We start from the raw sequence: 14,147 nt of genomic DNA, 5'->3' as shown, positions 1-14,147 counted from the left end.
TCATCTCCATGGAAATGCAAAAGCTTTTGTCCCAGCCGCAATTAGTATTTTAAAGAGACCCGACAGCAGTTACAGCCCAGTGGATGGGACCAAAACGCAACACACGGCAGGGATGTCCAAGCAGGTGGCCTCATCATAAGAGCCAGCCAGTGCCAGGATCCATTCTGTCTACAGCTTGTGTTTTGTCTGATCTCTAATTATCAGGTGCATTGACAACAAAAGCAAAACTACTCCAAGGCTGTTTAAGAAGACTGGCTCTGATTCTTTGTTATATCAGTGTTGTCTCTCAATGGAGGAAAATAAATTATGCATAATGCTCTCATCTTTAAACAAAAAAACGTATGAAGTGAAAGCAATGATGCAATGTGCCATCATTATTATTAATATTCCTATTATTGTTAGTATTGTACGTGTGGATATATAATACATGGCAAACAGCCTCAGCCCCACGGCATGATGTTAATTATTAGCCTGCGGAGTCTCAATGAGAAATGACACCACTGTCTGTGCTGCGAACGTGTCATTTGCTAGGAAAATTATATACAAACGACCTGATAGTCAGACAACCTGTCAGCGTGGATTGACAGATTGTGATGAGCCTCCACGTATCTTGGCACAAAGCCATCACCCCTTGGACAAATGCGTTTTAAAATCCCTAATTTAATGCAAAACGAGTCAATGCCCAGGGGCACTTTGGGTGAAAACTGCATGGAAGGGACACAGAGACAAACAAACGGGACAGGAACAGAAGGTGGCAAAGAAAGAGTTGGATGACTTTCAATTCAAAATAGATATGTTAAGTCTACCCCAAGGATTGGAAATAATTAACCAAACATTTCATAGTAGTTGCCATATGACCACTGCTGAATTACAGCCCCATTTCTAACTACACCGCTGTTCTTACCTCTATCACTGTCAGAGAGGAATTCACAAAGCCCCTCAACAATTATTTCTCTCAGAGATTTGTATCTTTTCATTTCTCTTTTTCTGTTGCAGTCGAGAGGAACCTATTCATCAAGTCAGTGTGACGCTCGCTCAGTTGTGACCTAGCATGACGAGTCACCTCTGGTACAATCATCTCCTCACAGCCTTTTGTCATTGGGAGAGATTAAAATCTTTTCACTTTTTTAAGTACGGGTGACCAGTGTTCGATATAGACCAAGGATTTTTAGACTGTCAGCTCTAGAAGTTAATGTTCTGGCCCCTGTTTCTTTTTCCCTTTTTTTTCTCCATCTCCAGCTCCTGGATGGGACCTGGTGGTGCAATAATCAAGGATGTAGCTTAGAAATTCTGTGACTTGTCAGGGAATTAAAAGGTACTTAATTTTTCCCTAAATTTGTCACATCGCCCAGCACACCACCAAATTCCAAAATGTCACCTCAGGTCACTGTGTTACTGTCTGTTGCCGTGTTTTGCATTTAATTTGCATTATGCCAGTTACATGTGAGCCTATTTACATATCGGTCTTCTCTCTGCAGTCCACAGATAAGGGCGATGGGTGACGACAATTTAATTTTCTATAAGGAAAAGCTCTTTTATTATCCCTGCTCCCAAAATAGCAAGCCAAATGGAGAACTGTCCAGTCACATTGCCTGTGGTAGATATGAAGTGGTTTGAGAATGTTCTGATCGTCAGTAAAAACTTGGATGGACAGATGATGCCTAAATAGCCAAGTTACATTTTATATATAAGCACTTACCTCATATGTACGTCTAGATTTTAGTTGAGAATTTAATACAGTTCAGCTGCAGCTAGATGAATGATCTTATACCTCTTTTACACCAACATTTGTTATTTATTGTTTATTAACACGTAAACCTGGAAAAATTAAAAGTTGATTGACTCCTTTCCCATTGACAGTTGAGGACTCATCTTTTATTTTTTCCCTCCCGCTGCGTCATGTTGTCCGTCACAAATGCACCAAGCTGAGGTGCTCGCTCACCTCACTGTCTTGCCAAATTAGCGTGTTTACCTGGGTGTCACTTTTCCATTACTAACGATCTGAGAGGACACAAAACTGTGTCTACTGCAGACAAAAGCCAGACGTAAGTGGGTGTTGGTGGAAAAGGGACTTTAGTGTTCCGACTCTCTATTTTAATGATACCCACTCTGAACCTAGAGCCTTAAGCACAAGAGCTGCCCAGGGTTGTGTCAGTTCTCTGGTCCTTCTACGTTGTACATTAATGAAAAGTTATAACCCTGATAATCACGTCATCAAATCCTCAGACGCTACTACCACTTTAATAGGCTTTAGTGAGGATCGTGACCTACTGACTACTATTGAGAGATACAAATGTTTGTGAAATGGTATGAGGACAAAACACAGGAGAGGCGTTTTTCCCAGGCTTGTGGTCATCCACAGCAAAAGTATCTCACAGGTCGTTTCACACAAATATATTGGTGTTTTTATTGTCAATTCACTAAGTTGTAACACCCATAGGGACAGACTTTTCAAGCAGTTTACAAAAACGATTGCACTTTCTACTGCTACTTATGGTTTATTGCATTGATGAAAAATGTATGTTAGTCTTTTATCTGGCAGTTTTACAGAGCCTTATCATGTGTGGCATTAAACCCTGATTTCTGTAATCTCTCAGTCCAAACCAGTCCGACTGATGCACACTGCAGGGAAGATTATAGGGCCAAGCAAGGACACGTTCCTGCAGTCTATTTATGAACAGGCTTCACAAAGTCAAAACAATATGATAGAATCTGACCATCCCCTGTTCTACATGCTGAGCTACTGCCCTTTGTTAGATGGGTCAGAGTCCCTCTCAGCAGATAAAATAGTTTTATTTTGATTTAGAAATTTTGTGTATACCCACAGTCTCTCATTTGTGGGATTAAATGGAAAAGTTTTTATCTTTGTAAATTGTATGTGTATGTAATGTGGATAAGGTGCCTTAAGAACCTTGTTTGAAATTCATTAAACATATCTGTGGGTTTTTTTTGTGGCTGCAGCATGGGAGAAGATGTAAGAAATACCCAGATCATTAACTTCAGTAGATGCACCAATTGTGGTATTCAATTTTACAGGCGAAAGTTCCGAGTTATTTACAATAAAGTCTATTTACATCTGCAGGGTAATGGCCCATCTGACTGTTATATTACTAAGTATGTAGCATTACAGCAACACAACAGTGTAGTTATTGGGACTGAACAAGTCTACAGCCATGCTCTGTTAGATTTTAATATCAGCATACTCACTCATACTGATGTTTAGCAGGTATGTAATGGTTACCATGTTAGTAGGCTCACATTTATTAATTCTGAGACAAATACGAATGGGAATTAGCAGGTATTTGGTTATAAATTCCATATGATTCATCCTCTGGGCACCACGGCGGTCTGTACAATATTTTTGGGAAATTAATTTCATATTTTGTTACAATATTTTATGCCAGGATGATCAATATTGCCACGACTGGAGCCACATAACTAGCATTGTTTTTTAAAAGTTCAGTGCAACCACACTTATTGATCTAGAAATGTGTCTTTACATCTGTTTATATCATCCCTTATGTAAGTACACTAGTCTATTTCTCTGAGACAACAGTATTTGTTTCAGTCATAGTTGACAAAACTATGCCGGTGTACTGATCAATACAACGGAGTCATCTCCCTCATGGAATAACCTTTGAAGTCACAGTTCTAGATGGGCAACGAAAGGTTTTGAATTCAGACCCAGTGACTCACTAAAGAGCAGATGAAGACAGAAAGCAGCCGTAACATTTATGCTGGCATCCAAACAGACGCTGCCTGTCTCTGGAGTCCTTCCTTCCTCTGCTTGAAGAAAGCCAAGTGCAGTATGTTTTTATAGTTAGGCAAAAATGCTGTCTCAATATACACATACTGTATATGCTTTCTTTACAATATTTGGTTGAATGTTGCATTCAGGAAATGTCCTTCCAGTCTCATAATAAAAGTCGGCGGCCAGCATAAAACAATAGGATCAATATTCTTCCAAGTAAAATTATTAACCTTTAAATGCCACAGTCTATCACATATATATTATTTTTGAAAAATGTCACTTTTCAGTTTCTTTATTCTGTTAACATTTGTAATTTGTAACCATTTTTAATCCTTATTTGTAGAGCTGTCAAAATTAATTCATTAATCATTCAAATATTAATAAAATATGATTAAAATATACATATTTAAAGTTCACTCCAAAGCTTAACACCCTAACTTAACTGTCTACGGCTCGCTACATTACACAACTGTGGTACTCATCAGTGAATGACAAAACCTGAAAGAGAGAAAGTAACTAATGCTTTCGCAAATTGGAAAGCTAAAAACAGCCACCCAATTAGCAGGAAGAGGACAATGTACGGAGAGAAACCATTCGAATAGCATTAGGAGAGCTCATAAAATCTATCCTCAAGGGGAACTATTGTGTAAAGATGACACACTTTGTGTGAAGGGCTCAGTGGAGGAACTTGCCTGAGCAAACAAAGATCAGCTTCTGTGAGCAATGCCAACTACTTGGGCATCACAACACTTTTCTACCGTCGTAGAAGAATGGAAAATGGAGGAAAAGTTATCCAGCCTTGGCACTGACAGCGCTCGTAACAGTTGCAGTCGCTTGACTACTTCCCTATGAGCACCTGCCCTGCACAGCCCACGGTCTGCAGAGGACGATCACGGTTTCCCTTCACGACCGTGGATTAGTGAATGTTCTGACCAAATGTCGCAAAGTTGTCGGGCACTTACACGGTCCATCAAACGCCCAGGAATTAAGAGAAGCTGCCCTTGGACATAAGCAAGAATCACTCATCCAAGACATTGAAGCAATGTGGAAATCTACCCTTGAGATGTTGACGTGAACCCAGCAGGAAAAAAAGGTTCCACTGACCACAACACCGATTTAGCAAAACAGGAATATTGAAATGCTGGCCGCACTGGTGCTTGCCAAATTGGCAAACTTGCTAAAGGCTGCAGGAATTTGAACCTTGCAAGTAGGTTAATATATGTCTCTGGTTTGCTGTTTTCTCTCTCTCTCTCTCTCTCTCTCTCTCTCTCTCTCTCTCTGTGTGTGTCCGTCTCTGTGTTTGTGTGTGATGCCTGAGTAGCATACAAACAGGAAGGTAGTGAGTGTCTTTATCTGTGTAATTAACAATTTACCGACATGTTTAAAACATCTCGTGGGCTTCCATTGCTGATATGTGACTTAACTGTTTGAGGGAGAGCTGCATGTCTCCTCTTCAGTGGTGTTGCCAGACTTATGCCACTTGAGTTATGGAGCCTTCAGATGATGATCAGATTTGTATAGTTATGTGGAAAACTGTTTTACCACAGACCGGCTTAATGGGAGGACGGCTCCAACATCACATGGTGAAGGGTCTCTACAGAATTCCAACCCCAGGTTTTAAGGACCTTAGTGTCAGCACACAACCTGGTGACGTGAGACACCTGCACAAGAACCATCCTCAGACACACAGCTGCCAAAGAGGAGGATGTTGTTTTTTCCCTTAGGTTCTTCTGAAACCTCATACAGATGAAGAGGAAGAGTCCATAGGAACAATGTCTGGACAGCTACAAAACAGAACCCAAAATAGACCTGGAGCGGTCAAAGAGAGAAAGCACACATGCCAGGCCATTGAACCTAAGTGTCTGTCAACAGCAGTGTCTTGTGAGAGGCTGTTCTCACAAGACACATCAGGACAGATCATCCAGAGGAGGAGAGCTGCTTTGTCTCCTGATAATGTAAACACACTTGTCTGTCTCAGTAACTGGCTGAATGTGACAGAGGGCCAAGCTGTGGTGTGAAAAACGTCCAACATTTTTAACTCGGCAGCAGAATATTTCAACTTTTTGATGTGTTTTATGTTTCTGAATTACTGACTTCCCCTCTATATTATGATCATTTATATTACGGAGGCATTGACTGAGGCCATTTTCCCTGATGTCAAATCTATTGTCAGGGACAATGGCCCAATTTATTCCAGAATCACATCTCACAAATCATGTGGCAAAAAGGCCATTTCACAAATCCCGTTCGGAGCAGAGTGAACGTTGTGCTGTTATTACTGTTACCAGAGCTCTCACACTCTGAAACATAAGGGATGCAACAGGACATGAGTGAATCATACAGCAAGTGTTGTAGTTTTGAGCTTTAGTTCATCGCCCTGCAGGCCTCCATCAATAATGCCCTTTCATTTCTCTTTCATCATTGTCATGACAAGGTTTCAAAGGTCTCTAGACACAGTGCTGCAGATCCAGTTACATTTTTTTTAGAGGCTTGATTATCTTCTTTTTAGTCTTTTTAGCCGCAGTCTCTATTTGAATCGATTTGGGCTTCCAGAGGAAAAACATTTTACAACAATGCATGTGTGCTTTTACCTTCCATGACGTAGACCAGGGATCCCACATCGCCCTCCTTAATGATGCAGCTGTCTTTTCCATACTCCACAGGGTACATGCAGTCCACGATCTCCTGGATCTGCGACAGCTCCAGGTTCTTCATGAAGTCATTGTCCAAGATGGCTTCCTTGATCAGATCCTTGGACCTGGAGACGAGGTGAAAAAATGAGACCATTATTCTAACTGTAGAAACACAGTCGTGCAATGTTGGTGGTAAATATAACAAGGGAGAGAGACGAGGACAAGAATCTTAAGTCAAATCTTCTGAATGATGTTGACAAGTTCAGCAAGGAGGGATGTTGCTTATTTCTAAGGCAATTAAAGTCCCATTCATTCTGCACAGTATAGCTTTTCAAAAAAATGATCCTCACTTCAAAGACATCGAGGTGAAACGTTTTTATTTCCTTCAAATGCTGGAACAAGCCAATAAATGGTAAAATCCATGCCTAATGAAAACAGATTGTTTCCATTCAGGGATGCACCTCTGAAAGCCACATTGGCCTTTAGACTGCCGAGTCATTTGTGTATTTCATAGGTAAGTATCCCCTGCAATGACTATGTGAGGAGGGGAGTGAATGTAATTAACTGTAAAGCTAATGAAGGTGCAGCTCTGTGTGCCGGTGGGCGAAAAGGAAAGGCAGATTAAATGAAATTGGACAACATAATGAAAGTGGACATTATGTAGAATTATCATTAAAAACAGGGAGAGCAAATTAGACATGATGTACCACCAATGGAGGAGAGACATTTGTTCATAAAAGGTGTCCCATGCATGTGTTGACGACAGATGAACGCCGTGCAGTTTGAAACTGTCAAAGCCAAGCGTCAGTCAGATCCTCTGTGATGGGACGGTGTGATTGGAGAGAAGTCTGCAGTGAGTCAAGATCACTCATTCATTGAAGCATGTCATCACCACAATCTGAGTTGCTCAGCTGAGTGCTGCGTGGCTGCTAAGTGTCAGCTGGATGAATGAGGTTAATAATATGTATCAGGGTTAATCCAACAAGAAGTCCCATCCTACTGAGCAGTGAATCTTTTTTTTTTACCTAATTCATTAAAAAATGACAGAGAGCTACTACTCCCTTCCAGCGCGATTGGAAGGCACTGGTGAACTGCCTGTTGCCTTTTTATGCTTGTTGTCCTTTTCTGATTTCTATGTGCACTGTTGACGCAGATCACCTGAGGAGCTTTAGCTAAAAGGGCAAACATCCTTGAAGGCATTTTATGAAGCGGTGCTCTCACTTCACACAGGCATCTCTGTCCTGCTGCCAGCCTGCAGCAAAGTCTTAGACAAACCACAGAAATACACAAACAAAACTTCACTGTCTGCCACAATATCGGCAGGGCCCAGTTTTTTATGTGCTGAGCACTTAGCACATATCCATGTTTCTAGAACAAATAATAAAACTCTTCTGTACGTTCATGTGTATGTGAGGTTAAGTTTTATGGTCTTAAATCTCGACAAGGGCTAACTTCGATCTTTTAAGGTCTCATTAACGCCGCTCCATTAAATCTTGACACACTTTATCACTTTAATCTGTCAAAGAAAACTTTGTAGCTCCCTCATATCAAATCTGCTGAAACGGAGAGAGTTGCCAGTCTCAGCTGAAAAGCAGCGATCAACGTCTGGAGCATAAATACAAATTTCAAGCCTAGCTGGACAGCATCTACACTTTTCAAGTGTGTCACTTTCCCACCCTCGGCTGAACGATCACATTTGGTTTGGATCATAAATAGTGTGAAAAGATATCAATAACGTTATTTTCCTAATGTGTATTTTGCATTAAAAAGGTCAATAAAAGTGAAGAATAACTCACAACCAACTTTATTTAGCCAACACTGATTTATTATCTCCAACAAAGTGTCATGTGTTCATTGCTGTTTGTCGGTAAGCAGGATTACGCATAAACTACGAAACTGATTTTCTTTGATATCTTGCCTACGTATGTATCTGATGCAACATGGTGATAAAGTGGCCAATCAGCCCTGGTGGAGGATGCATTCTCAAGGGCCCAGTTACTTCAGTTATTTAAACAAAGTACAAAAAAGTAGAAGAAAAAAATTGCCATCCTTGGTTTCTCAGTGATGATTCTTACATTGATATATGACACAGAGGTCAGAAAACCTGCTTTAAAGGGACATGTTTGAGCCAACTCAGACTGTCCTGTAGCGGGGGTCATATTTCCAGACCCTCCTGTCATTTGTGGTGGAATTTACATTAGAAAACTTCTCCCTTGTTTGACATTTTACTGAGCAAACATGAGAATAGACGGTCAGGTAACAAGCATCCAGACTCTCAGGATTTGAATTGATTTGAACGTAGGATATTGCAGTACAGTTTCTGCCCACCCGTTTTATACAGAGATCCTGTTGCTGTTAAGAAGACCCCCTTTGGTTTTTTGCACTGAAACAAACAAGCTCGACTAACGCCTCCCCCGTGTATGATTTTAGACAGCATACTGGCGTTCCGAAATCAGAGGTGAGGTGCGTAACACAACCGCATCGACGTCTGTCTCGGTGTTCCAGCTCTCACTTCTACACAGACGCTGATCCAACTGAGTAAAAAGGAGAGCTTGAACATCTGACTACCTCCGCTGCTGGCAATGTCCCCCGCCCATCCTTCGTTCGCACCTTTGATATAGAACGGCGAGATTGAATAAAGGCACAACATTCCCGCTTAGAACAGGCTGTGTAAAGGGGCTTGTGTATTGAAGGGAAAATTCTGGCGTTGTGCCTATTTTTAAAATCCCACCGTTTGATTATGTTCATATGTGCACTGTGCTTCTCAGACCCTCCTCTGCTTTTCAGCAGCAGGAGAGGATCTTTTGGAATTCATCTTGAAAACATTAATAAAGGTTTGAAGTGCTGTTTTCAGACTGTGACGATCCTTATGCTCTGGTCATTATATCAAAACAGTTTTTTCTATGCTGAGCCTGCAGACTCTGCTTGTAAATAAGTCAACAAACAGTAACAAACTGGAAATCCATTCTTTTCCCAAAGTTGACCCCCCCGTCCTCGGGAAATGCGCTTCATTGACCCTGTTGCTGTTTTATTTACACCCAGGAGATTTCTGTCCTTTTAAACCCTCACTGGGACCCCCCGGACTTCAGCCTCTGATAGCAGCATTGAGCAATGTCTTCCCTTGTAAAAACATCTGCTCTTCCTCTCTCCTTTTGTGAGGATGATATATTTGCCTTCGTCCACTGGTGAAGTTTGGGGCTGAGCAAGTTCAGCCTTCCTTAAAAGGAGAAAATATGCTCTTTTAGAAGGAAAAAAGAAAGGGGTGGCAGAAAAAAGAGGCAGACAGGGGGATGAAGTTTGAGCTAGGAAGGCTCTATGGGCCTTGTAAAGAACATAAAAAGGGTGAGAATGAAAGAAAAATATAAACATTTTGCCGAATCCAACATTATTGCTACTCTTTAATAACCAATGAAAATAAAAAGTGCAGTGGAGCTTTTTTCACCCCATGAGGGAACTTGCATGTTTAATAAAAAAAGAAAACCTCTTTATTCTCAATTGAGCAATAACAAAAACAGAGTTCGAAGAGTCACACAAAAACTAAATAACTCTGACTCTGACGTTAATTGCTGCATGTCGAGAGAAAAACACAAACTTTTCTCAAGCAAAGGCGTCCAAACAAATTGAATGATGATGATAATAATGCTGAAGTACAAGGTCGGTGCCCAAACACACTCAAGTCATTTGCGTTCGACTCTGTCAGCTTGTCCTTCATAATTTTGTCTCATACATGAGCTCATTAAAATAGAGACGCTCAAAACAAATGTCATTCTCTGTCAGACGGGGAGCGTGAACAGGTGCGGCAGATGCTCGGCAGAAACCAACCTCTCGATAGGTAGAAGTTGATTTTCAGTTCTATCAGAAATCGTGCAATCATTCAAAACCACTGTCAAATCTCCACCTCTTTCCCATCGTAGCTGACAAATGATTGAAACTCTTCTTTGGTCGAGAGATCAGGAAATTGTTTTTTAAAAATGCAGGACAATCCTTCACTTTTTCTGAATGAGTTGGTCTCACAAAAAGCCTCTTTGGGGAAACCTTGTAATGGCAATAAACATTTAAAGTAAGGATGTTAACATTGAGGGTAGTTATCATAATGAAACAGTGTTTTCCTCGTCTGCCTTTCCAAAGCCAGCGTCCAGGATCTCGCGTTCATTCATGACAGTGACACAAAGAAAAGCAAAATACAAGCAAGAGTCCACTTTCACAATTTTTCTCCCAACACGCAGAGCTGACAGGTAAAACAAAGACTAATGGCCTGTTCCTGCTCAGATGAATAACATTCTTTATTTTTGAATCTTCTTTGATGAAATCCTTGGAGCTTTTGTTTGTTTGTGTTTCAGCCCAATAATGACTCTCATATCTGACACATCTGATCTATCTGCAAAGTCTGATTGGTGTTTCCCCCCCCCCCCCACTGAGCATTACATCATCATCACATGTCATTTGGCGGACACTTTTATCCAAAGCGACTTACAATTAGTGCGTTCAACATCTGTGCATTAAACACCCACATGAGAGAACAATGTTTGATTTGATAAGGTAATGGATTTAGCTGCAGTAATTGCGTATATTAACTATATTGACTTGTCTGAGCCTTTTCACATTTCACAGCTGGATTTACTTTTTGAAACTGATTATATTGAATATGTCCACTTTACAGTGCCCTGGCACAATGAAGAGCTGTCCACCAGGGGGGTACGTGTATTGATTGATAATAACACAACCTTTAAATTCAAACCCAACAGACAGCTGGATTATTACAGCTATTTCAGTGACGGCTTCATCTTGAGAAGCAGGAGGAAGGTGTTTGTTTGAGAGTATGAAGAGAAAAAGAAGAGAGAGAGAGAGAGAGAGATGAGTGAGAGTAGTTAAATCACAAGGCAAACATCCACGAGAGCCTGTCACAGAATCACAGCTTGTATAAAATACACACTGGTACATTACACAGAGATGTAATCCCCCTTCATTAGATGAGTTCTCTGTCAGCCTGTGGCTTATTGATAATCTGCCTTTAATCACTGAGCTGCTGATCGTGTTATTGATAACTGTCACGCGTGAAGGCATTTCTTCACATGCAGGGTGTGTGCGTGTGTGTATGGAGTAGAGAGCAATACCCCATCCATATGTGCTACAGGTGCCGCACCTGCTGCGCCACACGATAACATTACGCACAGGAATCTAGAAAGGTGGCCAATGGTGAACGGAGTCCAGAATGAACTGGAGAACCAACAGTTGATGCAAAAAGAATACACAAGATGTGAATTATCAAACGGTCAACATTTGGACACCTACTGTGGGCTTTTGGGGTAGAAGGGTAGGGTGACATGGCTAAGATCCTGGATGTCGAAGGCAGTGGGTTCGGCCGAAATCGCCTGCCTCTTCGTCCGCTGCTGCTCGTTGAGATCGTTATGCTTGTGGACCTGCTGGGTTGCCGGTTTGATAACGGAGCGGTATTTGTCCAGCTCGGTCTGCAGCTTCTGGATCAGCTCATCCTTCTGGTCGAGCTCCAGCTCCAGCTCGTCGATGAGCGCGTCCCTTTGGCGCAGCTCCTCGATCTTCTCCTGTAGCGCGTATTGGAGGTCGCGCAAGGTGCCCATCTCCGCTGGCGGCGACGAGCGACTTTCCCAACAAGTTTTTCCGGAAAGGTGCGCAGTCGAGTCTTTATCCTCTCCTCTGCCACGCTGCTCGTAAACTTTATCCGGCATGAACAGCTCGAGAGGATGCAGCCCCTGGCTCTCCTGAGGGGGGATTCCTCGCCGCTGTGCGTCGCAAGCGGATGTTGGGAATTTGAGAGAAGGTGTGCTCGGTGGTTACCGCGACTACCAAGGTGAGCTTGTAAAGCTCCTCGTGCACAATCACGCAAAGTTTCCTCTCTCTCTCTCTCTCATTCTCTCTCTCTCTCTCTCTCTCTCTCTCTCTCTCTCTCTCTCTGTGTGTCTCCCTCCCTCCCTCGGCGGTGAGACAGTGGAGGAGCGTCCTCTCCGAGTGCGTCAGGCTGCGACCCGGAGAGAGTGCATGGCGAGAAGGGCGCCTACAGGAATCTGTGGCACAGTGCAGCCTGCCACTCCACGGAGAGCTCGTCTCACATGAATAATGGACTGCGTGAGAAAGCGGCGGCTCTCAGAAACATGTCATCATACCTCAGCTGCTCGCCCCGAGGCTGCGGAGTTACAAATAGATGAGCATCGGAGCCTTAATGGAAGTTGGAGGCGATGGAAACTTAATGAACCTCGATGCCAAAATAAACAACGCGTTGTATGGACTGTCGAGGAAGCAGGCTGTTGCATGCATCGTCAACAATGGTGCGAATAACACAACGTGATTTATTATCTGAATGTAGATTCCACTGCTTTGATTGGAGCATGCTGAGGCGGAAGACGCTAAATCCAAATCCCTGCCTTGCAACGGCTCATTTAGTGACTGATTAAAAGTGGAATAACTAAAGGCGAACAGATGATAATCTTGAATATTGTCAAACAGAAGCAGCAGAGGTGGAAATGCTAAAAGCTACTGAGGCTCACGAGCCGCCACATGCAGCTCCACATTCCTCATCTAATCTTGTGACGAGCGCGGACTCCCGAATGCCGCTGGTGTCCGTCCACATTATCCCAATGAGTCATCTGGAGCTCAGCGAAACAGCATTTGGCCTCATGTGCTCGGGACAAATTCAGGGGAGGATAAACTGCCAAGGACAATCTGATAGGATGAGATGTTTCTGAGGCTGAAACTGCAATTACTGTTCTGGGAGGGTGGGCGAATCACAGGGTGACAGTGAAAACGAAAAGCAGCGTGAACAAGGTCTGTCTGGCTGCGAGCACATATACGTGTCTTCTGTTATTTAGTGTGCTGGTGCACAGCATCTGATTCCTGGCAAACACCATGTAAACAATGCCAGACTGACACTGGTGTGCCTAATAACAGATCACAGCTGCCCTCTTGTGGTGGTTTGTAGGATCAACTCAGGCGTTAAACAAGAAGGTGGCATCCCTCTAGCAATGGTCCCTGAATTAATGGATGAAGTAATGTGTTCAGGAAATAGGTCGGTTATACTGTAATCGACAGTTATGTCTGTGATTGCAAACACTTGCATATAGAGTAGGCATGTGTGCAAAAAAGTGCTCCAAGGTGTCAACCATTGGAATCAGCCAACATTCAGCATCATAGCAAACAGTGCCAAACTTTTTCAGCAAGACTTTAAATGAGATTAAGCAACCGTGGGGAACACCTGTCAACAAAGATACATTTGTCTGGTTAAGTCATTAAAATGGAAGCTGTAAGGTTTATACTGTCTCTAAATTCAAACATCAAACAAGTCTAAAGAAGAACATGTGATTTCTCCTGAGATGTTCCAGTTGATTTTGTGTTAAATCTCAGTCGAGATCAAGTGTATAATAGATTTTCAACTTTAAAAGGTAGAAAAGAAAATCCTTATCCTCCGGGGAAACCTCATATTTTCACACTTGAAAAGCTGAAACCAGTGTGTATTTGGTGTTTTTGTTTACTTTATTACTCAAACAACCAATGTATTGACAGAAGAACAGCCTTTATCATGTGAGGTCATTTAAAAGCATGCATCATATTTTCTTTTAGGCCCATTTCGGTCAAGGTCAGGGTGCAGGGCATCAGGAATTTGTGTCTGGAGATCTCAGTCTCTCCCCGGTCCAGCTTTGCATCCATCCCCTCATCCTCACATCATCTAAAAAGGCTCCCTCCCATTGTCCTTCAAAGCACCTCTGCGCTTTAAATTTCACCTCTCTAACCAT

General features: G+C 42.3%; 1 protein-coding gene across 2 annotated transcripts in view; it reads right to left on the bottom strand.

Annotated features, from left to right (window-relative positions):
• The window catches only part of LOC117775561 (cGMP-dependent protein kinase 1), an 80,117-nt gene that overhangs the window by 63,898 nt on the left and 2,072 nt on the right, over window positions 1–14,147 (bottom strand). Inside the window, exons 1-2 of one of the 2 annotated variants that reach the window (XM_034608859.1) lie at window positions 11,677–12,578; window positions 6,343–6,509 (exon numbers count right to left, since the gene is read on the bottom strand). In XM_034608859.1, coding sequence (XP_034464750.1) covers window positions 6,343–6,509; window positions 11,677–12,089 — 580 coding nt within the window. In that variant the 5' untranslated portion in view covers window positions 12,090–12,578. Of the gene's footprint in view, window positions 1–6,342; window positions 6,510–11,676; window positions 12,579–14,147 lie in introns of those variants that run through there. The other variant, XM_034608860.1, reaches the window with a different exon arrangement.

Source organism: Hippoglossus hippoglossus, chromosome 15, assembly GCF_009819705.1.
Source record: "Hippoglossus hippoglossus isolate fHipHip1 chromosome 15, fHipHip1.pri, whole genome shotgun sequence".
NCBI lineage: Eukaryota > Metazoa > Chordata > Actinopteri > Pleuronectiformes > Pleuronectidae > Hippoglossus > Hippoglossus hippoglossus.
This window is presented reverse-complemented; position numbering and strand designations above follow the sequence as displayed.